The sequence below is a fragment of the Hyperolius riggenbachi genome, chromosome 3 (assembly GCF_040937935.1).
Source record: "Hyperolius riggenbachi isolate aHypRig1 chromosome 3, aHypRig1.pri, whole genome shotgun sequence".
NCBI lineage: Eukaryota > Metazoa > Chordata > Amphibia > Anura > Hyperoliidae > Hyperolius > Hyperolius riggenbachi.
Window position 1 is genome coordinate 260,012,761 of NC_090648.1, and position 24,638 is coordinate 260,037,398.

The 24,638-nt window shown below is 42.7% G+C and overlaps 2 protein-coding genes across 2 annotated transcripts in view; one reads left to right on the forward strand and one right to left on the reverse strand.

The window, feature by feature from the left end:
- Window positions 1-105, reverse strand: part of FBXL13 (F-box and leucine rich repeat protein 13) — a 227,738-nt gene extending 227,633 nt beyond the window's left edge. Inside the window, exon 1 of the mRNA XM_068276222.1 lies at window positions 3-105. The gene's annotated coding sequence lies outside the window, so the exon portion shown is untranslated. The remainder of the gene's footprint in view (window positions 1-2) is intronic.
- ARMC10 (armadillo repeat containing 10) lies at window positions 77-24,325 on the forward strand. The gene is made up of 6 exons (XM_068276224.1): window positions 77-331; window positions 5,054-5,202; window positions 10,933-11,067; window positions 12,301-12,477; window positions 15,126-15,197; window positions 22,742-24,325. The coding sequence occupies exons 1-6, from the start codon at window positions 145-147 to the stop codon at window positions 23,009-23,011; spliced, it is 990 nt and encodes a 329-aa protein (XP_068132325.1). The 5' UTR covers window positions 77-144; the 3' UTR covers window positions 23,012-24,325.
- Window positions 24,326-24,638: the final 313 nt, after the last annotated feature.

A 24,638-nucleotide genomic window follows, 5' to 3' on the forward strand; every position in this document is an offset into this window, starting at 1 on the left:
ACTTTACACCCACGCCTTCTGCCATTTTTAGCTATACGCCCACCGAACGTCGCGCGCTGCACGCTGGGCCGTCACGCGGGAGCGTGCTTTCCCGAACTAATCATCATCATCAGCTTTGGAGCGGGTGATGTAGACTCGGGCAACATGTTCTCTGAGGGGCGCGTGACGAGGGGGCTACTGGGGCTGGCTGTGGGAGCGGGGTTATGCTACTGTGCTTACAGAGTCCTGCGCACTACAGACAGGAAGCAGAAGCATGTGAGGAGAGGAGGAGGTTTGCTGGAGAAGGTGGCCAACATCCCTGTACTAGATAGTGTCACACCACGAAGTCCAGGTAGCGTGCACTATAATATAGAACATTGCTTGCGTAAACGACCCAGTGCTATAAAGGATCATACAGCTAGATAAACAACTTGTAGTATCGTAGTAAAACGTTTATGCAGAGAAACATAAATGAGCATACGTTGCTCACCATGTAATTTATGCAGATTACTAACATACCAGTTGAAGGGACGTTACACAGCCCTTTCCTAATCTGTTGGAAAACTTTGGAAGCCGTATTCCAGCCTCCCACTATACTTAAGATAGATGTAAATGGAGGCTGCCATGTTTATTTCCTTTTAAGCAATACCGGTTGCCTGGCAGGGCTACAGAAGTGTCTATTCAGACACTTCTGTAGCCAAACAGACCAGCTGGGCTGCCAGGCAACTGGTATTGCTTAAAAGGAAATAAACATGGCAGCCTCCATTTACATCTATCTTCCGTTATTCAACATCATATCTGATGTTGAATAATCTTCAGTTATTCAACATCAGAAACAAGCATGCAGCCAATCTGTCAGATCTGACAGTGTCAGAAACACCTGATCTGCTGCATGCTTGTTCAGGGTCTATGGCTGAAAGTATTGGAGGCAGATGAACAGCAGGACGCATACATTTGAAATCGGCGCCGGTAGACTTGGGCGCAGGATACAGCCGGTATATGGCTGATCCTGCTTCTGCACAAGTCCCGGCCGTGTTAATTGCTATTCACCCTCCAGGCCGCCATGGATGGTGGGGAATTATATAATTTGGCTTCCAGCGATTGCTGGAGGCCGAATTACTGTGTTTTTAAAGCAACCTCGGCTCCGTCTTCTGACGGCGCTGATGTTGTTCACTGAGAGCTGCTCAGTTGTGATTCCCTTTACTGTCTATGGAGGTGCTGGCTGTGCCCAAATCTAGCAGTGCCGAAAAGCACTGCTCTGAGCAGGACAGCCAGGTAACTAGTATTGCTTAAAAGGAAATAAACATGACAGCCTCCATATACCTCTCTCTTCAGTTGTCCTTTAAAGAGGAACTCAAGTGAAAATAATGTAAAAAAAGTGCTCAATTTTTTACAATAATTATTTATAAATGATTTAGTCAGTGTTTGCCCATTGTAAAATCTTTCCTCACCCTGATTTACATTCTGACATCTATCACATGATGACATCTTTACTGCTGGCAGGTGATATCTGTGGAAGGAGATGCTGCTATTTTTGACAGTTAAAAACAGGTGTTATTTCCCACAATGGAACAAGGCTCCCACAGTGTGATGTCAGTACCCTGGTGCTGACATCACATTGTGGGAGGGGTTCACCAAAATATCAGCCATATTACAGAGCCCCCTAATGATTCCTTTGAGAAAAGTAAAAGATTTCTTATTTGAAATGGGGTATCAGCTACTGATTGAGATGTACCGTAGTTTAATCCTTGGTTATGGTTTCTCTTTAACAATACAGTATACTCTGGACTGTAAAATTACTCACAAATTTGATGCAGTAGTTAAGATAAATTCAGCTTGGAAGTCACTTGACCCAGAGATCAGTTTGAAAATATAGAGCAACCAGTAGAGTGGGAGTTTCCTTCTTTGGAGAGAGCCATAACCTTTGCATACTGGAAACGCAACCAAATGGTTTTTCAAGGGAAAAAAGTGGAATGTTATGCATGCAATGGCCAAGTCAATCACCTGACCTTAATCCGATTGAGCATGCATTTCACTTGCTGAAGACAAAACTGAAGGGGAAATGCCCCAAGAACATCAGGAACTGAAGACAGTAGCAGTAGAGGCCTGACAGAGCATCACCAAGGATGAAACCCAGCGTCTGGTGATGTCTATGCCTTCCAGACTTCAGGCTGTAATTGACTGCAAGGATTTGCAACCAAGTATTAAAAAGTGAAAGCTTGATTTATGATTATTATTCTGTCTCTTTACTTTTGGTCCCTTAACAAGTGGGAGGCACATATGCAAACTGTTGTAATTCCTACACCATTCACCTGATTTGGATGTAAATGCCTTCAAGTTAAAGAGAGTCTGAAGCCAAATTAAATACTTCTTTTATCCTGCAATTTATCTTAAGCAATATGTGCAGAGCTGAAAAGCTGCATTCCTGTGGCAAAACGAGATCTTTATACCCCAAATCCCCGGGGCAAAAATCGGGGAGCACTTCCTGGTAGAGGCAGAGCTTTGCGCTGTGGCTCTGCTTCTACTGGAGTCAATCTCCGCCGATTACTGCGTCTCCCCGCCCCTCTGTCTTATTTCACTGAGAGGGGTGGGGAGAGGCGGAGATTGACTCCAGTAGAGGCAGAGCTACAGCGCAAAGCTCTGCATCCCTGGACAGCAAAATCCACGACCTGGGAAGTCATGGAATTTTTCCCTGGGATTTGGTGGTATAAAGACCTTGTTGTTCCTCGGGAATGTGGCACTTCAGCACTGCTTATATTGCTTAAAGGGAACCTTAACTGGTGGGGAAAAAAAATTCACTTACCTGGGGGCTTTTCCAAGCCTCCTGCAGCCGTCCTGTGCCCGCGCCGACGCGTCATGCGGACGCGCTTTACGGCTCTTTACGCCGGGGAATGCGGAAGAAGAGGACGCTCTGCCCGAGGACGACTGGCAGTCGGTCGAAAACGAAACTTAGCCGCGGAGGGAGACCGGAGGGCACCGAAGGATCGGCGCGGGCACAGGACGGCTGCAGGAGGCTTGGGAAAGCCCCCAGGTAAGTGAATTTTTTTTTTCCCCACCAGTTAAGGATCCCTTTAAAGGCCAACTGAAGTGAGAAGACTATGCAGGCTGCCATGTTTATTTCTTTTTAAACACCAGTTGCCTGGCAGTCCTGCTGGTCTGTTTGGCTGCAGATGTGTCTGAATAACACCAGAAACAAGCATGCAGCTGATCTGTCAGATCTGACAATAATGTCAAACACCTGATCTGCTGCATGCTTGTTCAGGGTCTATGGCTGAAAGTGTTAGAGGCAGAGGGTCAGCAGGGGTGCCAGGCAACTGGTATAGCTTAAAAGGAAATAAACATGGCAGCCTCCGTATACCTCTCTCTTCAGTTGTCCTTTAAAGAACTTACGAGGCCAAGTATAGAAAATAAGAATAAAAAAAGTTAGCTACCTGCATCAGTTTGTAAGGCACGGAGGACGCCCTCCGTGCCGTTCCGCCGGGTCCCCGTCGCTCAATAGCCCCCCGAACGGTCCCCGACCGCGCGGCCCGGGTCGGGCTCCCCAGCCTGTACAAAGATGGCCGCCGGAGCTGGCCGCGGCTGCGCAGTCCGCATAGCCGCGAGTGCGGCTACGCAGCTCTAAGGCCAACCCCCCGATCCACGAGGCCTGAGACAAACGTGTGAGGATGCGCACCTCCCACCCCCAATTTGGAATGATCGCACAGCATCCGACAATTTACTCTGCTTCACTTAATGTTCGCACATGACATGCTGCAGCTGAACACAATAGCACACTGGCTGGCTCTGAGTCTGTGACAAACTGCTCACTCACTTCATTCCTCCTCAGTCAGGACAGCAATACCACCACCTCAAATCTACAGTGCAAGTCAAATGAAACACTGCTGCTCTCCTGCCTCCCCCTTCCCCACTCACTGTCAGACTCCTCACACAGCACAACAAGCTGCTTTTTCCCAATGATGACCTCCTTTACCTCACTCACTCTCCTCTGTCTTCTCCTACTCTGACTGCATGCTGTTAGTGTAAACACAGTACAGTACAAACATGCTGCCCCTGTAATCTCTGCACCTGATGCAAATGTTTCACCTTGCTTCATGAGAGAACTGGCCCTGCCCATTGCACTACATTAGCAAGAGCTTTTCAAATTACAAGTTTTTTGAAAAGCTCTCCTAGGGCTCAGACAAACTGTAAACTCTTTTCTGAGCACGTTTTGGCCTCCAGAGCTTTCTGAGAGCTTTTTTAAAAAATGCTTCCACTGACTACATTAAAATCGTGATTGCTGTAAAATTTTACTGCAATGTCAATGTAAGTCAATGGGAGTGTTTTTTTTTTTTTTTAAAAAAAAGCTCTCAGAAAACTGGGGGCCTAAAAGCGCTCAGAAAATTGCTTATAGTGGGTCTGAGCCCCTAGTGGGTCCCCAGCCTTATTCCGTAATACTTATTCCCAGAAATTGCCCAACTGGCAAAACTGCTTTCTGCACAGCTGAGTGAAAGGTATACTCCTGCAAATGGTCCCACAGCTGGTTGTACTTAAAATGACTAACAAAGATTTCATAGATAGTTTTCCTCATATAAAGAATATATTTTCCTTTCTTGTTATGAATTATTGTCATTAAATATAATATACAGTATTATATAAACTGTTATAAGTAGTGTAGAACACATTAAACAATACGCATAACATTTATGTTGCACCTTTCTCCGGGTGGACTCAAAGCGCTTCAGACACTTAAAGGACACAACCAAGCAGAATAAAAAATCCACTTACCTGGGGCTTCCTACAGCCCCTGCCTGCCGTCCCGTGCCCACGCCGCAGCTGCGCTCCATGCTGGTGGTCCTGGGCCCCTCTGGTGCAGGATTCCTACTGCACTTGCGCGAGCGGCTCTGAGTCGCGCTGACGTAATCGGGACTGTACAGCATAGGCGCAGAACTACTGCGCCTGCACTGCACAGTCCAGATGACGTCAGTGCGACCAGTGAACCGCACACTGGAGCACAGAGGGAGCTGACGCGGAAGCCAACCTGACTTACAAATACCACTTTTTTCACAGGTTTTTGTTATTTTTTTCTGTTTAACAGTTGCTGCAGAACAGGTATCAGTAGCTAACCTTGAACCACACCATTTAGAGGTCCTTCTTGAAACGTTGAGATCCTGTCCTGCTGATTCTTCTGCTCAGGAGCAGGTCTTAGTTACACTATGTAACTGTGCAGCATTCTCCTCCAATCATGTAAGTAATGATTTTCTTTGACCTTCTCTAAATCAATCAACAAAGTTTTTGTTTTTTCTTGTAAACTTTTAGTAACGCATAATTAAAGAGACTCTGTATTAAAAAAAAAATGCCCCTGGGGGTACTCGCCTCAGTGTGGGGGGGGGGGAGCCTCTGGATCCTATCGAGGCTTCCCTGTCCTCCTCCTTCCCACGGTGGTCTTGCATGTAAATATTTACCTTCCCGTCTCCAGCGCAGGTACGGTTGCGGCCCTCGGCTCGGAAAAAGCCGCTCCCAGTCGGGTCCGTTCTACTGCACAGTTGCAAGACGCCTGCTCAGTAGAGCGGACAAAACTGGGTTAAGCTATCTCTGAGCTGAGAGCCACAACAGTGCCCCCGCTGGAGCCAGGGAAGGTTAATATTGCAATTGTCAGCTGTGCATTGTGAGGGCCAGAGCAAGACCACCGTGGGACGGAAGAGGACGAGGGAAGCCTCGATTGGATCCAGAGGCTTCCCCCTCCTGAGGTAAGTATCCCCCACAGAGGGGGTACAGAGTCTCTTTAAGTTAAAGGGATACTTAAGCCTAAGAAAAAAAATGAGTTTTACTCAACTGGGGCTTCTACCAGCCCCCTGCAGCTGCCCTGTGCCCTCGCAATTACTCTTGGATCACTCCTGTCCCCCGCCAGCTACTTTCGTTTTTGGCCGACAGGCTTAAGGCCTGGCCATGTGTCTCCTCCTACGCGTTCCCATCTGCAATAGCATCCTGTGCAGGACGCTATTGCGGACGGGAACACGTAGAAGACTATGCGAGGCCGGGCCTGTTGGCAAAACGAAAGTAGCTGGTGGTGGGGCACAGGAGGATCCGAGAGTGACTGGGAGGGCACTGGACAGCTGCAGGGGGCTGGTAGAAGCCCCAGGTGAGTAAAACAGATTTTTTTTTTTCTTAGGCTTAACTATCCCTTTAAACTGAAGAAGTACTCCAGATACAAATGCCCCTATTCAATTAACTTTTTTCTGCTGAATTTTCTCCCAGGAGATAAATGTTCATTTTATCTACTAATAAATAATATTTCAGCACCTATCAATTGTAAGAGTACGGTACTAAAGAGTGGAGAAAGACATCCAAATCACTTTTTTGGGGAGTATTTTGTTGCTTGCAGGGTGCTTAAAATTTGTTTTTATCGATGAGTGAAAGTTTCTGTGAGAAAAATCAGGAGAAAATTGAATAGGGGTCACAGTGTTTGAAATCTAGTGAACCGTTTAAAGCAAACGTGAAGTGAGGAAGCTCACTGGGTGTGCGTCTGCACTGTAGAATGGACTAAACACACAAAGGGAAATACTCACTCCCAAACAGTCCTCTGCTGCTTTATAAAGCCTGCAGGCTGCTTATAAGCCAATAAGTGCACACGTTACACCTAGTCTGCAGTGATTAATCAAGCAGAAGCTGAGCAGGTCAGCCAATCGTTGGAGAGGGCTTCAGTTGCATATAGACGATGGCTATATGACCAGCAGGGGGCACCAGCGTGCAGGATATTCCCTCGCATCTGCCCCCCTCCTAACTAAACTGCATGGGAATCTACAATAAAATTAAAAACAATGGTGCACAAGCCAGCCTGGGGCCCCGGGAACTCTCACTGCCCGGGGCCCCAGAACCAGCATGTAACACCATATGTGAGCGCAGTCAAGCCCTGGAGCTGCCACCCCCAAGAGCCTGCCCCCAACTGCTCTGAAACTTACTAAACACACAAAGGGAAATACTCACTCCCAAACAGTCCTCTGCTGCTTTATAAAGCTACAATAAAATTAAAAACAATGGTGCACAAGCCAGCCTGGAGTTTAGTTAGGAGGGGGGCAGTTGAGAGGGAATATCCTGCATGCTGGTGCCCCCTGCTGGTCATATAGCCATTGTCTATATGCAACTGAAGCCCTCTCCAATGGTTGGCTGACCTGCTCAGCTTCTGCTTGATTAATCACTGCAGACTAGGTGTAACGTGTGTGTGCACTTCTTATTGGCTTATAAGCAGCCTGCAGGCTTTATAAAGCAGCAGAGGACTGTTTGGGAGTGAGTATTTCCCTTTGTGTGTTTAGTAAGTTTCAGAGCAGTTGGGGACAGGCTCTTGGGGGTGGCAGCTCCAGGGCTTGACTGCGCTCACATATGGTGTCACATGCTGGTTCTGGGGCCCCGGGCAGTGAGAGTTCCCGGGGCCCCAGGCTGGCTTGTGCACCATTGTTTTTAATTGCACTGTAGAATGGAGTCAATTATGCACAGAGGAAAAAAGCTTTGCATAAGCGGCTACTGCAGAGGCACTGGCCGTGCTTTGTGCTTGCGCAGTGTGACCGCGCTTGTGCATGGAGGGGGGAGCGTGGCAGCAAGAAATCTTCGACATTAATGTTGAAGATTGTTTAGTGGGTCGCGGTGCAGAAAGGGTATAGGAAGATCACTTCCCCCTACAGAGATAACTTTGTTGACTACAGGTCCCCTTTAGGAATATAACTTTTTATCAGTATGGTCTGATATTTATTACTGTTGTCCTAAGTAGAGTAATTTCTTGTTGTATACCCGAGTATAAGCTGACCCCCTCCCCTCCCCCCCCCTCCCCCCCCCCATCTTTTACCTTAAAAACCCGGGGGGGGGGGGAATGTTTGACCCAAGTATCAGCCGGGGGTGGCAAAAGCCACAACACCACTCAGCCATGGCAGGCCACAACCATAAATTAGAAAAGCAGCATAAATTCAGCAGATTGCAATAATGAGCCCCAACATAGGCCTACAATGGAGATGGACATGCAAAGAACTCCAGTTGAGAATGTTAAACTGGGGATAAAGATAAAGCAAGGAATGCAGAGCCACATAATCATGCATCTAAAACTATAGGAATGCAAGGATTCTCGCCACTCAGTAGACAATGTTCCAGTATGCCTTCCAAGGCTACAACTCGTGATGAGGTTAGCTGGGACCTCCCATGGAGATTTCAAGTGTGTGGTCTCCCTCAGATGAAACACCACTGTGCATATAGTGAGGGCGCTGTGGGGGTTACGCCAAGAGTAGTGACTTGAGTATAAGCCAAGACCCCCACTTTTGGGTGACTTTTTGACCCAAGAATTAGGCTTATACTCGAGGATATACAGAGGATGTGAGATGAATTTTTACTCTGCAAATGGACAACAAATAAACTTCAACAAAGGTTGTGACCTATCCATACTTTATCTATCTAAAATTTGGAAAAGCAAAGTTGGTTTTGTGGGCACAATCCAGCTAAAGTTAGTTCAGATGCCCAGAGGCGTATCTAGAGGGGTGCAGGCAAGGCTCATGCCATGGGTGCCACAGCACCATGGGCGCCACACCTGCTCCTGCGCTGTGCCGCTATGCCTGCTCCTGGGCTGTGCCTCCCGTCAAATCAGATTAATTCTGTTATCTGGGGCTTGATTTTATGTAGGGTGTATTTGTCTCAGTGTTAGGAAAGTGGACAGAGAGGGAATAGGAAGACATATTTCCCAAAAAGTAACTTCAGCAATATCCCGAACCAAAAAAAAAAGGCAACCATAACATATGTTCATGAGTGTAAGGGGGCTCTGACAGAGGAAAGGGGAGGGGATTCCATTGTTTGCCATAGGTTCTATATTACCCAGGTACACCCCTGCAGATGCCTGATGTTCCCATTTGTTCGTAAGAGGAGAGGATGGTTTCAAGCACAAACACGGCTGTCTTATTGGAGAGGTATGAACGCAACTGTATACGATTTTTGCAGTTAGTTTTTTTCTATATGGGAAGTATATCTGCAAGGGATAGTAAAGGAGAGATTTTCCGCAGTTCTTGGGAATTATAAATTATTAGTCCTGGCAAGTAAAAGGCTTTTCCTTTTGCTCTGTGGCTGCCCTGAAAGGAGAAGGGATCTTAACCACTTTACCCCCGCCCGTACGAATTTCTCCGTCCCTTATTCCATCCTGTAACCCCCAGGGACGGAGAAATCCGTACTTTCCGCGCTCCCGCTCGCTCTAGCGCGCACTCCCGCCGGTAAACACGCCGCTCGCCCGAAGATCAATGAACGGGAAAATCCATTCCCGTTCGTTTATCTAAGCCCCGCAATGATCCGCTGCTGCTCCGCTGAGCAGCGCGATCATTGTGAAAATAAAAACCTCTCAGCCTCCTAGTACTTCCTGCAAGGGTCCGGAAGGACGTTTGCAGGTTGTATTAAACAAAAAGTTACTGTTGCCATCTTGTGGCCAAATAGTAAATTACACCCTAAAGCATTTTTTACATAGAAATAAATTAGTGTTACACAAAAAATTAACTCCTTACCTCCCACACTCCCCATTTTTTTTTTTTTGTAATTAAAAAAAATTACAATAAAAAAAAAATACATAGTTACCTTAGGGACTGAACTTTTTAAATATTTATGTCAGGAGGGTACAACACTGTTACTTTATAAACTATGGGCTTGTAATTAGGGATGGACGCAAAACTGAAAAAAATGCACCTTTATTTCCATTTAAAATATTGGCGCCAAACATTGTGATAGGGACATAAATTAAACGGTTTTATAACCGGGACAAATGGGCAAATACATTTAATGGGTTTTAATTACAGTAGCATGTATTATTTAAAAAAAGGCCGAAAACTGAAAAACAATATAGTTCATTTCATTGCGATAAGTAATGATAAAGTTATAGACGAATGAATGGAAGGAGCGCTGAAAGGTGAAAATTGCTCTGGTGGTCAAGGGGTAAAACCCCTCAGTTGGGAAGTGGTTAAAAGACCATTATCATGAAAAATTATAACATTTATGTTTACACTTACATTATAAGTACCATTTATACATATATTATACATTTATAATAGATTACAATGCATTATAAATTACTTTTCTCCTATGTTGCTGTCACTTACATAAGGTAATACAAATCTGACAGAATTTGGACCAGTCAATCTCCTCATGGGGGAGTCCTCAGGGTCTCAAAAGCAAAGTTCAGTTACTCAGTGCCATTGCTAAAATAGTGTGCAAAATGTAGGCAGGCTGGCCAACATCATTATAGATTCTTTTAAGGAATTGCTTTTGTAAATAAGAAAATACAGAGACTCCACCATGAGGAGATGGACCAGTCCAAAACCTGTCAGATCTGGTCACATTTTTGTACCTACTGTAAGAGAAAGCAGCATGGTAGAAACCAGCCCTTATACTGCATTTTACGCTAGCAGAAAAGTACATCTTGTATGTATGCATACATTTTTAAATCTTTACAAACTCTTACATAACCTGATAACGTAATCTCCCAATAAAAGGCCTATTGAATGGAATACGTATGGAAAAATATTAGAAAGCACTTGGAATAATGCAATAAGACCCACATCTAGGTCACAGTAGTTACAGATTACTTTGAAGCCCCGTTCACATTTGGAACCACAAATGATCGCAGTTTTTTGTAGCTATTTTTCAGCGATTGCGTTTTTCATGCTAGTGAATGAGAATCGTGACGCAATTGCTGGGAAAATGCTGCAAACGCACCACAATCGCCACAGTGTGAGTAATCCCATAGGATTACTTGTGCTGCAGCGCTTTGCTGCTCTCCAGCGATCAGCAAAGCATGGAACATGGGCTGAAAGTGCCCGAGTGGGAATAAGGCCTTATTGTACACTAAAGGCCCACCAACCTATACCCCTCTATTTGCTTTTTATATGGCATTCTGATGTTCTAAAACAGTGAAATTCATTATAAAATAAATGTTTGGTTTTTTTCACCCCCTAATACTTTTAGGACATCATTCGGAAACTCAACGGCCTTCAGATTATTGGGATGTTCCTTAAAGATCACAGGCCAAATATAAAGGAAAAAGCCTTGAATGCTCTCAACAATCTGAGTATGAACCTACAAAATCAAGAACAGATAAAGGTTACATATGCATGCTTTCATTTGTTAGTGCCTGTTGGTGTACACGGTCAATCAGACATATTTGTACCTGGTAAAATGCCATTGCTGCCCTGCCCAAGAGCTGTGTTTTTGTTTTTACATGTGGCCTTAGATATCAGTATTAGGTAGCCAGATTGCCCTCAGCCTCCCTCTTAGCAGTATCAGGTGGCCCTGTCAACCCCAGATAGCCGTATTGGGAGGCCATTTATGACTCCCTCCCACCATAGTAGTATTGGTAGCCAGATGTGCCCCCATTATTGGGCAGGTTCCCAGCCCAGTATAGGTAGCCAGATTTGCCCACAGTATGAGGTAGCTTCCCTTCCAGTATTGGTAGCCAGATGTGCCCCCATTATTAGGTAGCAGGGCAGAACGTGCATAGCACTCTCGCCTTGCAGCACGAGGTACCCAGTTTTAATTCCAGCCAGGGAGCTATATGCAAAGGGTTTGTATGTTCTCTCTCTCTCTGCATGGGTTTTTCATATGACTGGTAGGGATTAGATTGTGAGCTCCTCTGAGGGACAGCTAGCGACATTACCTTATGTAGTCTTTAAAGCATTGTGGAAAATGTTGGCGCTATAGAAATACTAAAAAATAAGCAGCTCCCCACAGTAAAGGTAGCCAGATACGTTCCAGTTTCAGGTAGCCTCCAGTATAAGTAGCCAGTTGTTTACCCCAGTATTAAGTGGATCCCACCACCACCCGGTATAAGTAGGCAGTTGTGACCCCGATATTGAGGTGCTGCCTCCGCCCCCCACCCCTCCTATCAGAACAAGTAGCCAGTACTGATCCCAATATTAAGTTGACGATTCATTTTTTAATTTAGTCAGTGTTTGCCCATTGCAAAATATTTACTCACCCTGATTTATGTTCTGAAATTTAACGCATGTGGTGACCTCTTTATTGCTGCCAAGGAACATCACTGTACAGTGTTTGTTGTATGTTCCAAAGTGAGCAGAAACACCTGGTCTTCCAGAGTGTTCTGAGGCAGTAGGCTGCATAACTAAACAGCCTAGGCAGTGACATCAGTGGGAGGGCAGGGCTACATACCAATATACAACAATGTATAGATATGGGAAGTGTTTCTGATGCTGAAATCAGGATAATGTAAAATTGGGTATCCTGAATAATATATTACATTCTACTGTATGTCATTGTGGTGCCTCTTTAAATGATCATTTGCAGGTTTGGTAAGAAATGTTACTTTACTCTTTATAGGACTTCCTGGGTGATGTATGCAGTGACATAAAATCGTCCTTGCTGAATTCTGAAGTCCAGCTGGCTGGTTTAAGATTAGTTGTTAACATGTCCGTCACCAATAACTACCATGACAGCTTAACAGAATACATTACCTGCTTTCTTGATGTGCTGGTGCGAGGAAATGAAAATACTCAGGTAATTAATATAATGTTCATTACAGTATAACTCCAGTGAAAATGTTTGTCATTTAGTTTTGACTAGAATTGGGGGAAATAGAAGAACCTAGTGGTGACCATACACTTATCAATTTTTTTTTCTTTTCTATTTCTGGCTGATTCAATAATTCGGTCAAATCTGTTAGAAATCTATGCACTTAAGTGCAGACCTGTTTAATTTTTTTTGGGGGGTGGGGGGCAAAATTGATCGAATTGGTTGATCATAGGGGATGAAAGATATATAGATCAGTGGCGGGTCAGGAGCGGCAGTAGATCAACAGCCCATAGTGTTGCACTGCATCAAACAGTGTAAGACTGTGGTTCGGGGGATTTTTAATGGACTTCAGCATGAAATCTGTGTTTAAAAAAGAAAAAAAAAAACTATGTGCAGTGTGTGCGAGAATTCAATCAGATTGATCCCTTTCTGATCAGATTATGATCATTAGTAAAACGGTTTTAATTTGTCATCTTTGCAGAACATACTTCTCACTGCATGCTTTCAGTGATTACTAAAACAGCAGAGACCTATTCCTAAAATAGAATACAGGCAGAAACAAAATCTGATACAGGTTCTAACCTTTCTATATAAAACTAAAAGAACATATTTTGGGTGAAGTCCCACTGTAACTTAATAAGGTCCATTGAGTACAATGTTCTCCCCAGGCTCTTTTTGCCGGGTGCTCCACCCGGCTGGTTTTGGTGAGCACCCGGCTGTCATCGGCTCACCACCTCATCTGTTGTAAGCAGAGTTGTGCAGGAAAGCACCGGCCCTGCATTCTCTCACCTCTCCCCACCTGGCTACTTTTTCATGCCACCTGGCTGGAAAAAATTTCTGGGGAGATCACTGGAGTATATGTGAATATATGATGTCTGATGAGTTTTGCTTCTTTTAGTAACAATCCAGTGTCAGGCTTGATTTTGAGCATCTAATTTGTTTTCTAAGTGAGCGGCACAAGAAAAGGGCAGAAATATGTACTTATATTACAAACACTAAAGATAAATGCACATTTGCTGGCAATGTGTCAATAAGGGCTGGTGCACACCAAGAGCGCTTGAGCACTTTTTAAAACGCTAGAGCTTTGAAAAGCACTTGGCTAATGTATTTGAATGGGATGGATCACACCAGAGCGATGGTGTTTTTTTTTTTTTTTTTCTCCTGCATACGCATACGTGGGTCTTGCAGCATTTTGGAGGAGATTCAGCCTCAATGTAAGTATAGGAAAAGTGGAAAATTGCTCTAAATAACGTTATAACTGAATGATTTTTCTAAGCGTTTTTTTTGCAAAAGCCGTTCACTTCCAGCTAAAACTGCTCAAAAAATTAAAACATCTCTACACCAAAAATGCTCCAAAAATCGCTAGGAATAACTAGAAAATCACTAGGCACATGGCTGGAATCGCTTAGAAAAAAATTACTTCTAAAAACACTTAGCGTTTGCAATTACACTATCAATTTTTCTTGTGCACTGGCCCTTAAACATATTCACTAAAATGTAGGTTCACAATAAAACTGAAAATATTGTCACAGGCTAAGCAGCACATACCATCACTACGTTCACCCCACATACACAATTTGGCTGGTAGGGTCCTCTTTAAATGGACGTATAATAGCACCATCAGGCTATTAGCTTATGTAAAATCACTGCCTTCTTCTAAAGGGGATGAGTGTGGTAACCATATGACAACATTTTTGTAAAAGTTCCAGGAACCCTATCCAGTATGCTAGAAAGCACAAAATGTTCAGTTCTAACAAGCAACATACAAGTGAATCTAGTGTGCATTGAATTAAATAATATATTGTCTTTGCATTCAATACTGCACATGTAGGGTGGCTTTATCATTGCTTCAAATATAGGCAGAATATTCAGTAACCTCTAGGATGAATTCCTGTTTAATAATGTATATGCAGGAGCACCCAGTAACACATTCACTGCTGGGGGTATGATTTGATGGTTACGTTTGTACCCTGCAATGTTGTTTTTGCTGAGATTTTCGTTTCTACCCGTCATCTGGCTGATACTAATGAATCGTAAAAAGGAAATGCCATTTCCAATGACTAACCCTAATCACCAGCCCCCTGTCCTCCCCAAATCTCCAACCCTTCTTGATCATCCTCATAAATGTAACCCCTTCCTGTCGCTTAACCTCCTCCATTAATCTTGACCAAGCTGAACCATGCTGGCCATAAGTCTTCCTCGGCAGCCAGCAACTGCTCTTAGTTTTCTATATATAATCCTCTCGCTGATGGGCCGATGCCAGAATGAACTCACTGCTGAGGACGGTTGAGATGTGCTGACATGTAAAGCTTTCTTTGACAGCTGTCATACTGCTCACCTAATATAATGTGTGTTAAAGAATAGCTGTCTGTTTACCATCAGGAGATATTTTATCAAGTGCATTATGCAAGTTAGTGGTCATGCTCCTCTTAATAAACTGCTGTCTCTGCCAACTGGTGAAGTGATGCTATAGCAAAGATCTCTGTATTTCAATAGTCTTGCATATTCATATACTATGTGGATTGTTTATTGCTATAGCCTATATTTTAATACAGTTAGTACTTGGTTTGTAAAATCTTTCTATTATATTTGTAGTTAGTTATCTATTTCTCTTTTTTTTTTTTTCTCTGCAGAGTCACACTTTAAAGGTTCTTGTGAACTTGTCTGCAAATCCTTCAATGACCACAGTTCTCCTCTCTAGTAAGGTAAATTTCATTGCTTTGACTAAAAACAGGCAATGGGACTTCTATGCAATAGGAACTAGAAATGCATTTGTGTAATATTCTAACCTGCGTTAATAAACCGTTTAAATATTGTATTGTTTCAACTCTGTAAATCAAGTTCTATATCCTACATGGATTGTCACACATGAGGGATCAGGACTCTATGCATCAGGTGACAGTGCAGGGATGAGGCTGTAGAGATAACGTCACTAGCATGGAGGTTGTGTTACTTTGCAGAGGGAGCGGGTCAACAGGCGCATGATGGAGCAGCACGGAGCGGTCAGGGTGAGTAGGAAGAACAATGCTGTTGGCTGAGTTTATATGCCAGACAGATCGCTCACAAACGTGTCTGGGGATGCTGTACACACATGGTAGACTTGTATTCTAGGTGGTTTTTATAGGCCACCTTGGCCAAATTTAGCCACTTTACAACTGCCACATTTTATGTATATATATATATAGATATAGATATAGATATAGATATAGATATAGATATAGATATAGATATAGATATAGATATAGATATAGATATAGATATAGATATAGATATAGATATAGATATAGATATATATATATATATATATATATATATATATATATATATAGATATATATATATATATACAGTGGAGGAAATAATTATTTGACCCCTCACTGATTTTGTAAGTTTGTCCAATGACAAAGAAATGAAAAGTCTCAGAACAGTATCATTTCAATGGTAGGTTTATTTTAACAGTGGCAGATAGCACATCAAAAGGAAAATCGAATAAATAACCTTAAATAAAAGATAGCAACTGATTTGCATTTCATTGAGTGAAATAAGTTTTTGAACCCCTACCAACCATTAAGAGTTCTGGCTCCCACAGAGTGGTTAGACACTTCTACTCAATTAGTCACCCTCATTAAGGACTCCTGTCTTAACTAGTCACCTGTATAAAAGACACCTGTCCACAGAATCAAGCAGACTCCAAACTCTCCAACATGGGAAAGACCAAAGAGCTGTCCAAGGATGTCAGAGACAAAATTGTAGACCTGCACAAGGCTGGAATGGGCTACAAAACCATTAGCAAGAAGCTGGGAGAGAAGGTGACAACTGTTGGTGCGATTGTTCGAAAATGGAAGGAGCACAAAATGACCATCAATCGACCTCGCTCTGGGGCTCCATGCAAGATCTCACCTCGTGGGGTGTCAATGGTTCTGAGAAAGGTGAAAAAGCATCCTAGAACTACACGGGAGGAGTTAGTGAATGACCTCAAATTAGCAGGGACCACAGTCACCAAGAAAACCATTGGAAACACATTACACCGCAATGGATTAAAATCCTGCAGGGCTCGCAAGGTCCCCCTGCTCAAGAAGGCACATGTGCAGGCCCGTCTGAAGTTTGCCAATGAACACCTGAATGATTCTGTGAGTGACTGGGAGAAGGTGCTGTGGTCTGATAAGACCAAAATAGAGCTCTTTGGCATTAACTCAACTCGCTGTGTTTGGAGGAAGAAAAATGCTGCCTATGACCCCCAAAACACCATCCCCACTATCAAGCATGGGGGTGGAAACATTTTGCTTTGGGGGTGTTTTTCTGCTAAGGGCACAGGACAACTTAATCGCATTAACGGGAAAATGGACGGAGCCATGTATTGTGAAATCCTGAATGACAACCTCCTTCCCTCTGTCAGGAAACTGAAAATGGGTCGTGAATGGGTGTTCCAGCACGACAATGACCCAAAACATACAGCAAAGGCAACAAAGGAGTGGCTCAAGAAGAAGCACATTAAGGTCATGGAGTGGCCTAGTCAGTCTCCGGACCTTAATCCAATAGAAAACCTATGGAGGGAGCTCAAGCTCAGAGTTGCACAGAGACAGCCTCGAAACCTTAGGGATTTAGAGATGATCTGCAAAGAGGAGTGGACCAACATTCCTCCTAAAATGTGTGCAAACTTGGTCATCAATTACAAGAGACGTTTGACCTCTGTGCTTGCAAACAAGGGTTTTTCCACTAAGTATTAAGTCTTTTATTGTTAGAGGGTTCAAAAACTTATTTCACTCAATGAAATGCAAATCAGTTGCTATCTTTTATTTAAGGTTATTTTTTCGATTTTCCTTTTGATGTGCTATCTGCCACTGTTAAAATAAACCTACCATTGAAATGATACTGTTCTGAGACTTTTCATTTCTTTGTCATTGGACAAACTTACAAAATCAGTGAGGGGTCAAATAATTATTTCCTCCACTGTAGATATATATATATATATAGATATATATATATATATATATATATATATATATATATATATATATATATATATATAGATATATATAGATATATATATATATATAGATATATATATATATATATATATATATATATAGATATATATATATAGATATATATATATATAGATATATATATATAGATAGATCTCCCCTAATTACTACACATTGCTATATTTACGGATGTGTCCCCATTTACCAATCAAAATGCCTGATGAATGAATGAATGATCACTGCTTCAGCCAGTAGCATTGATCATTCATTGTAAACACATACATTCATCTTAACTTAGAATAACGGTGATTCAGTGTTCAAAAGTACACAGGATAAAGTGTGTGAGGGGATATCGAGTGGATAAAAGTAATACTTATTTACTTTAAATATGCATTAAACCAGGGGTCTCAAACTCAATTTACCTGGGGGGCCGCAGGAGGCAAAGTCAGGATGAGGCTGGGCCGCATAAGGAATTTCACAATCGCGGTGCATCGCCGCCTCTGCCCGCCGCTCTCGCTCTTCCTTCACAGAGAGGGGTGGGGATAGGCAGCGATCCGTGTGGCGATTGACGTCAGGAGGGGCAGAGCTGAAGCTGAAAGCTCTTCCCTCTTCCAGGAAATGCCAGCGGATTGCCCCCCGGGCTCTGCAGCCCTCGTTTAGCGGCGAGGATGCGGCGGATTACTTGGGAGCACTGGAGCGAACTATAAAGAAGCTTTTGCCGGCGAGGGCCACAAAATATTGTATCAAGGGCCGCGAGTTTGAGACCCCTGCATTAAACCATACATCTCCTATACCCATAAATCCCTTTCCCTCTTCCCAGCCCCTGTGACTTCTAAGGCTATTAATACAATAAATAGCCGCAAAATGACCCCCTAAATATTACATAAACTCCAACTAACTGTCTTTATTAGGAATGGTCAATGAGATGCAAATAATCATTATTCAAATTTTGTTTGCAAATTGTATGCAGTTTGAAAATATCAAGTGAGAGAGTGAAGAAAATGGCCAACAGAAAATACATTTTAATTATGCCCTTTTTAATAGTTGCCAGATTCTGGCAGCAATTTTGCTGTCTAAGTTCAGTTGGGCTATGACCCCTGTCCTTCCAGGGCCATGGAAGTGTCATCATTTCTGACTGGTTCAGGATGTGGAAAAGAAAGTTACATAGTTACATAGTTATTTTGGCTGAAAAAAGACACACGTCCATCGAGTTCAACCAGTATAAAGTACAACACCAGCCTGCTCCCTCATATATCCCTGTTGATCCAGAGGAAGGCGAAAACCCTTACAAGGCATGGTCCAATTAGCCCCCAAAGGGAAAAATTCCTTCCCGACTCCAGATGGCAATCAGATAAAATCCCTGGATCAACATCATTAGGCATTACCTAGCAATTGTAGCCATGGATGTCTTTCAACGCAAGGAAAGCATCTAAACCCCCTTTAAATGCAGGTATAGAGTTTGCCATAACGACTTCCTGTTTCAATGCATTCCACATCTTAATCACTCTAACTGTAAAGAACCCTTTCCTAAATAAATGGCTAAAATGTTTTTCCTCCATGCGCAGATCATGTCCTCTAGTCCTTTGAGAAGGCCTAGGGACAAAAAGCTCATCCACCAAGGTATTATATTGCCCTCTGATGTATTTATACATGTTAATTAGATCCCCTCTAAGGCGTCTTTTCTGTAGACTAAATAAACCCAGTTTATCTAACCTTTCTCGATAAGTGAGACCTTCCATCCCACGCATCAATTTTGTTGCTAGTCTCTGCACCTGCTCTAAAACTGCAATATCTTTTTTGTAATGTGGTGCCCAGAACTGAATTCCATATTCCAGATGTGGCCTTACTAGAGAGTTAAACAGGGGCAATATTATGCTAGCATCTCAAGTTTTTATTTCCCTTTTAATGCATCCCAAAATTTTGTTAGCTTTAGCTGCAGCTGCTTGGCATTGAGTACAATTATTTAACTTGTTGTCAATGAGTACTCCTAAGTCCTTCTCCAAGTTTGATGTCCCCAACTGTATCCCATTTATTTTGTATGGTGCTAGACCATTAGTACGTCCAAAATGCATGACCTTACATTTGTCAACATTGAATTTCATCTGCCATGTATGTGCCCATATAGCCATCCTATCCAGATCCTGTTGCAATATGACACTATCTTCCTGAGAGTTGATGATTCTGCACAATTTTGTATCATCTGCAAAAATAGCAACATTGCTCACTACTGCATCTACTAGGTCATTAATAAATAAATTGAAGAGCACTGGACCCAGAACAGACCCCTGTGGGACCCCACTGCTAACAGTCTCCCATTTTGAGTACGATCCATTGACCACAACTCTTTGTTTTCTGTCCATTAGCCAGTTCCCTATCCATGAACACAGACTCTTCCCCAGTCCTTGCATCCTCAACTTTTGCACCAGACTTTTGTGGGGAACAGTGTCGAAGGCCTTTGCAAAGTCCAAGTATATCACATCTACAGCATTCCCAATATCCATATTAGCATTCACTACCTCATAAAAGCTGAGCATGTTAGTCAAACAGGACCTGTCTTTAGTTGATGTTGATGTTGATGCTGAGAAATAAGATTATTTTCTACTATGAAGTCATGTATAGTATCTCTTAGTAACCCCTCAAATAGTTTGCATACAACTGATGTTAAACTTACAGGTCTATAATTTCCTGGATCAGATTTTCTGCCCTTCTTAAATAATGGGAAAACGTGGGCTGTACGCCAATCCACTGGGACTCTGCCAGTTGCAAGAGAGTCACAAAAGATAAGATAAAGGGGTTTATCTATAACTGAACTTAATTCCCTTAGGACCCGAGGATGCATGCCATCCGGGCCAGGTGCCTTGTCTATTTTTAATTTATTTAGTCTTGCCTTCACTTCTTCCTGCGTTAAGTATTTAATATTACAGTTAGAAGATTGAGACTCTTCCGCCTCTGTAGTTTGCAACAATGCTGTTTCTTTTGTGAAGACAGAAGCAAAGAAAGCATTTAATAACTCTGCCTTACCTTGGTCATCCACCATTGAGTTCCCATCCTCATCCTTTAGTAGTCCTATACAGTCAACCTTTCTTTTTTTAGAGTTAATGTACTTGTAAAACTTTTTTGGGTTAGATTTGATATCCTTAGCGATTTGTTTTTCAGCTTCAATCTTTGCCTGCCTCATTTCTTTTTTACAATTTTTATTGCACTCCTTATAATTGCTTAGTGCAGCCTCGGTCCCCTCCTGTTTTAAGACCTTATAGGCATTCTTTTTCCTCTTCATTTTATCTTTAACCTTTCTATTCATCCATAGAGGCCTTTTTTTATTCCTAGACATTTTGTTTCCATATGGGATATACATACTACAGTATTGATTGAGTATAAGTTTAAAAGCTTGCCATTTCCCTTCAGTGTCTTCCCCTTGTAGTACATTATCCCAGTTCACCAAACGTAGTGCCTGCCTAATTTGAGTGAACTTTGCTTTTCTAAAATTCATAGTTTTAGTGGTCCCGCTGCCCCGTGGCCTATCAGTCACCAGATCAAACGTTATCATGTTGTGATCACTATTTCTCAAATGTTCTTGAACCTGCACATTTGATACATTATCTGGTCTATTAGAAATGATCAGATCCAGTAACGCATTCCCCCTAGTTGGTTCAGTTACCATTTGAGTCAAGTAATTGTCCTGTAGTGCTGCCAGAAATCTGCTGCTTTTACCAGAATGGGTAGCCTCAATACTCCAGTCAATGTCTGGAAAGTTGAAGTCGCCCATAATTATGACCTCATTTTTACCTGCAGCTTTTTCAATCTGCTGTAGTAATCGCAGTTCTGCAGCTTCATTAATAAGAGGTGGCCTGTAGCATACCCCAATAAGCAATTAGCAACTTTTATTTCAACCATGAATATTTACCCAAACGGACTCCACATCTTCGCAATCTTCCTCCATCTCATCGTTGAGGACAGCTGTAAGAGAATTCTTAACAAAGAGACAAACCCCTCCACCTTTTTTCCCTGTTCTATCCCTCTCTTAAAGTGAGAGGAATATGGAGGCTGTAATATTTATTTTGTTTTAAATAATGCACATTGCTGTTCTGATTATCTGTCTCTAAAGGTGCGTACATACGCACGACAGCAGCCAATGACGGGTCCGTCGGCACCTCCCGCTGGGCGGATTTTCAGCAGACTGTAGTGCGTGTGTACGCACTGTCGGACTGATAAGACTGATGCAGCATTATCAGTCCGCCGACAGTGCGTACACATGCACTACAGTCGTCTGAATACCCGCCCAGCGGGAGGTGCCGACGGACCCGTCGTTGGCTGCTGTCGTGCGTGTGTACGCACCTTAATACTTATAGCCACAGACCCTGAAAAAGCATGCAGATCATGTGTATTGATTGAAGTGACTAGATTAGCTGCATGCTTGTTTCATGTGTGTGAATCAGACACTACTGCAGCCAACGAGATCAGCAGGACTGCCAGGCAATTGGCATTCTTTAACAGGAAATAAATATGGCAGCCACCATATACCTCTTACTTCACGTTCCCTTTAAAGACTAATTTACAAAGTAACAAACTAAAGCAGAGTAACTACATATAAAGGATTGTTAAAATAAGACTTTTACTTCATTCTGACTACTGTAAAAAACCTTATCCTACCTTACCATAAATACCCTAAATTGGCTACATTAGCTTGACTGGTGTAATGGATCATCAGCCGGCAACCATTGCTGGCTCACAAGAAGTAATAGCACATGGTCTATTGACTTGCGTTATGCCCTCATATTGCTATTTCATGAAAAGGTGGTGTGTAGCAATGGCAAATAGGTTTGAATCACCACTGATCTCCATTGTGTTCTTTGGCCATCTATCCGGGTGCTAATCAGATTGTTTGCCACTTTTATAAATTTGGTAGTCGTGGATTTTGATAGTGAGTTTCGGCTGTAATTGGCAATCATATACAAGTGGTCTTTTAAGCTGTTCACTGCTGTAATAATTCTGGTAATCAAAAAAGCTGCTGTTATTGCAGCAGATATAATGGCACTTTTCTGGCAAACAGTCAATTTGACTCCTTTTATTAATTGGGCCCAATAGATTTATTGTTTAGACGTTTTCTCTTGTGCTTGGATGCCGGTAGCCTGAATTACCCTTGGGGCTGTTCTGTCTATCACGGTCTTCAGTGAAATCTCCTTGGCTGGATTCCAGCTCCCAGTCATTTTATTCTATCAATACAATGCTGAACTTATTATAATAAGTGTGCTTATCTCTTTACAGGTGCCGTTATCCCTAACCAATCTCTATGACAGCAATACAAATACAGACATTCTTATCAGAGCACTGACATTTGCAGCAAACCTTTCTGAGAACTTGGGAAGAGAACTGCATTGTAATGGGCACTGCCACTATGAGGATGACTCTCTATATTCCCTTCTGCTCAGAGACCAGTCAGTGTTCCAGGGAAATCTGCTAGCATTATTACATCATCCAGACACAAATGTCAGAGAACAATTGGCTAGAATTGTATGCCCTCAAAGACTGACATAGCTAAGTACTTGCTATTGTTTTCCACAGTATTGATTTTTAAATGTATGTCCTCATTTCTGAGTTAGTGCAACTCGGAGAGAATAGTAATATGAGAGCTGCCATTGCAGAATTTGTGTTGGAAGTGTACCTGAAGAGAGTTTATCACTTGCAAACCACATATGTAAACTAGTGCTTTTAGCATGCAAATACCTTTCTGTAGTGTCCATTTTTTTTCCCTTGTCGTGGTCCCTGTAAACCTGTTTCAATGAATTCAACTGCTGGCCAGTTGAGTACAAGAAGCTGTTCTATGCTACATTCCACTCCCATTCACTGTCTGACTCCTCCTCATTCCCAATTCTCTCTTTTTCCATGTGTCCGAGCTCAGTGCAACAACAAGCTGTGCACCAATACAGCATGTGCAAGCAAAGCAAATACTCGTGTACCAGTACAATAGATTGCTCATGAATGGAGTTAGAACACAACACACAAATGCTCCCCTCAGTAGGTATGGAGTGCTGGTCTGAAAGTCATTCAGAGGTTAATGCCATATTACAGGTGGAGGAAGCAGTTTTTAAGATGAAAAAAATGAAGTGTACTCGATATAGCAGTGAAAAGGAGTTACAGATTGTATGACTGATACTGAATAAGGGGAATTGTTTTTATTAAGGTGCACGCTTAACTTTAGATTTGCTTTAAGGTGCAAGCTCTGAGGTTGGCATTCTGATTCTAGGTTCACGAAGACTACTATTAGTGAGGTGTTAAATGTCTACAGCCTTCACTTTTCATTTTAAAGAAGGCCTGAACTCAGAAGGCCCTCTTGGCTCTAAGAGATACACATCCGCATTAATAACCTTTAAACAAAAAAAAAAATGTATTCGTTACAGCTGATACAAATCTTCAAATAAGTCTGCACTGTTTTTATTTCCTGATTCACGAAAGCAGACATATCGTTAACAATGAGGGGTAATTAGACAGGCTAAACTCTCTAAGTTCAGGTCTACTTTAAGCCCAGGTTGCCACTTGCCAGGCAGCAAAGCTAAGATTAAAATTAAAACAATTTTGTGCTTACAGGTTTGAGTTAAATATGCTGCACCCTAGACAACATCACCAGGCACCCCATGTCAAGCACAATGAGTAGTATCAACTGCCTAAACACTTCAAATATAACTGTTTTAACGGTTGTGCAATTATTTTTTCAGTAAAATGCATACATTATTGTAAAGTATTTACTGGGCAAAGCTGCACATACAGACACATGGGCTTTTTACCAGTACAGTGCCCTACTGTAAATGACATATTCTTGTGCACTTAAAGGCCCATACACACGTCGGATTTTAGCGAACGACCCGTCGTTTGAACGTTCCGTCGTTCGGACGTTTCCGCGTCAAATCCGACGTGTGTGCAGACTATCGTTCGGGTGATAAGACTGGTTACCAGCGATCCGCCCGGCGGATCGTTGGTAACCAGTCTTATCACCCGAACGATAGTCTGTACACACGTCGGATTTGACGTGGAAACGTCCGAACGACGGAACGTTTAAACGACGGGTCGTTCGCTAAAATCCGACGTGTGTATGGGCCTTAACTCACACTAGGGTTAACTCCTCTAGCTGTCTATCTAGCAGTGTAGTCTAGTCATCTATCCTATT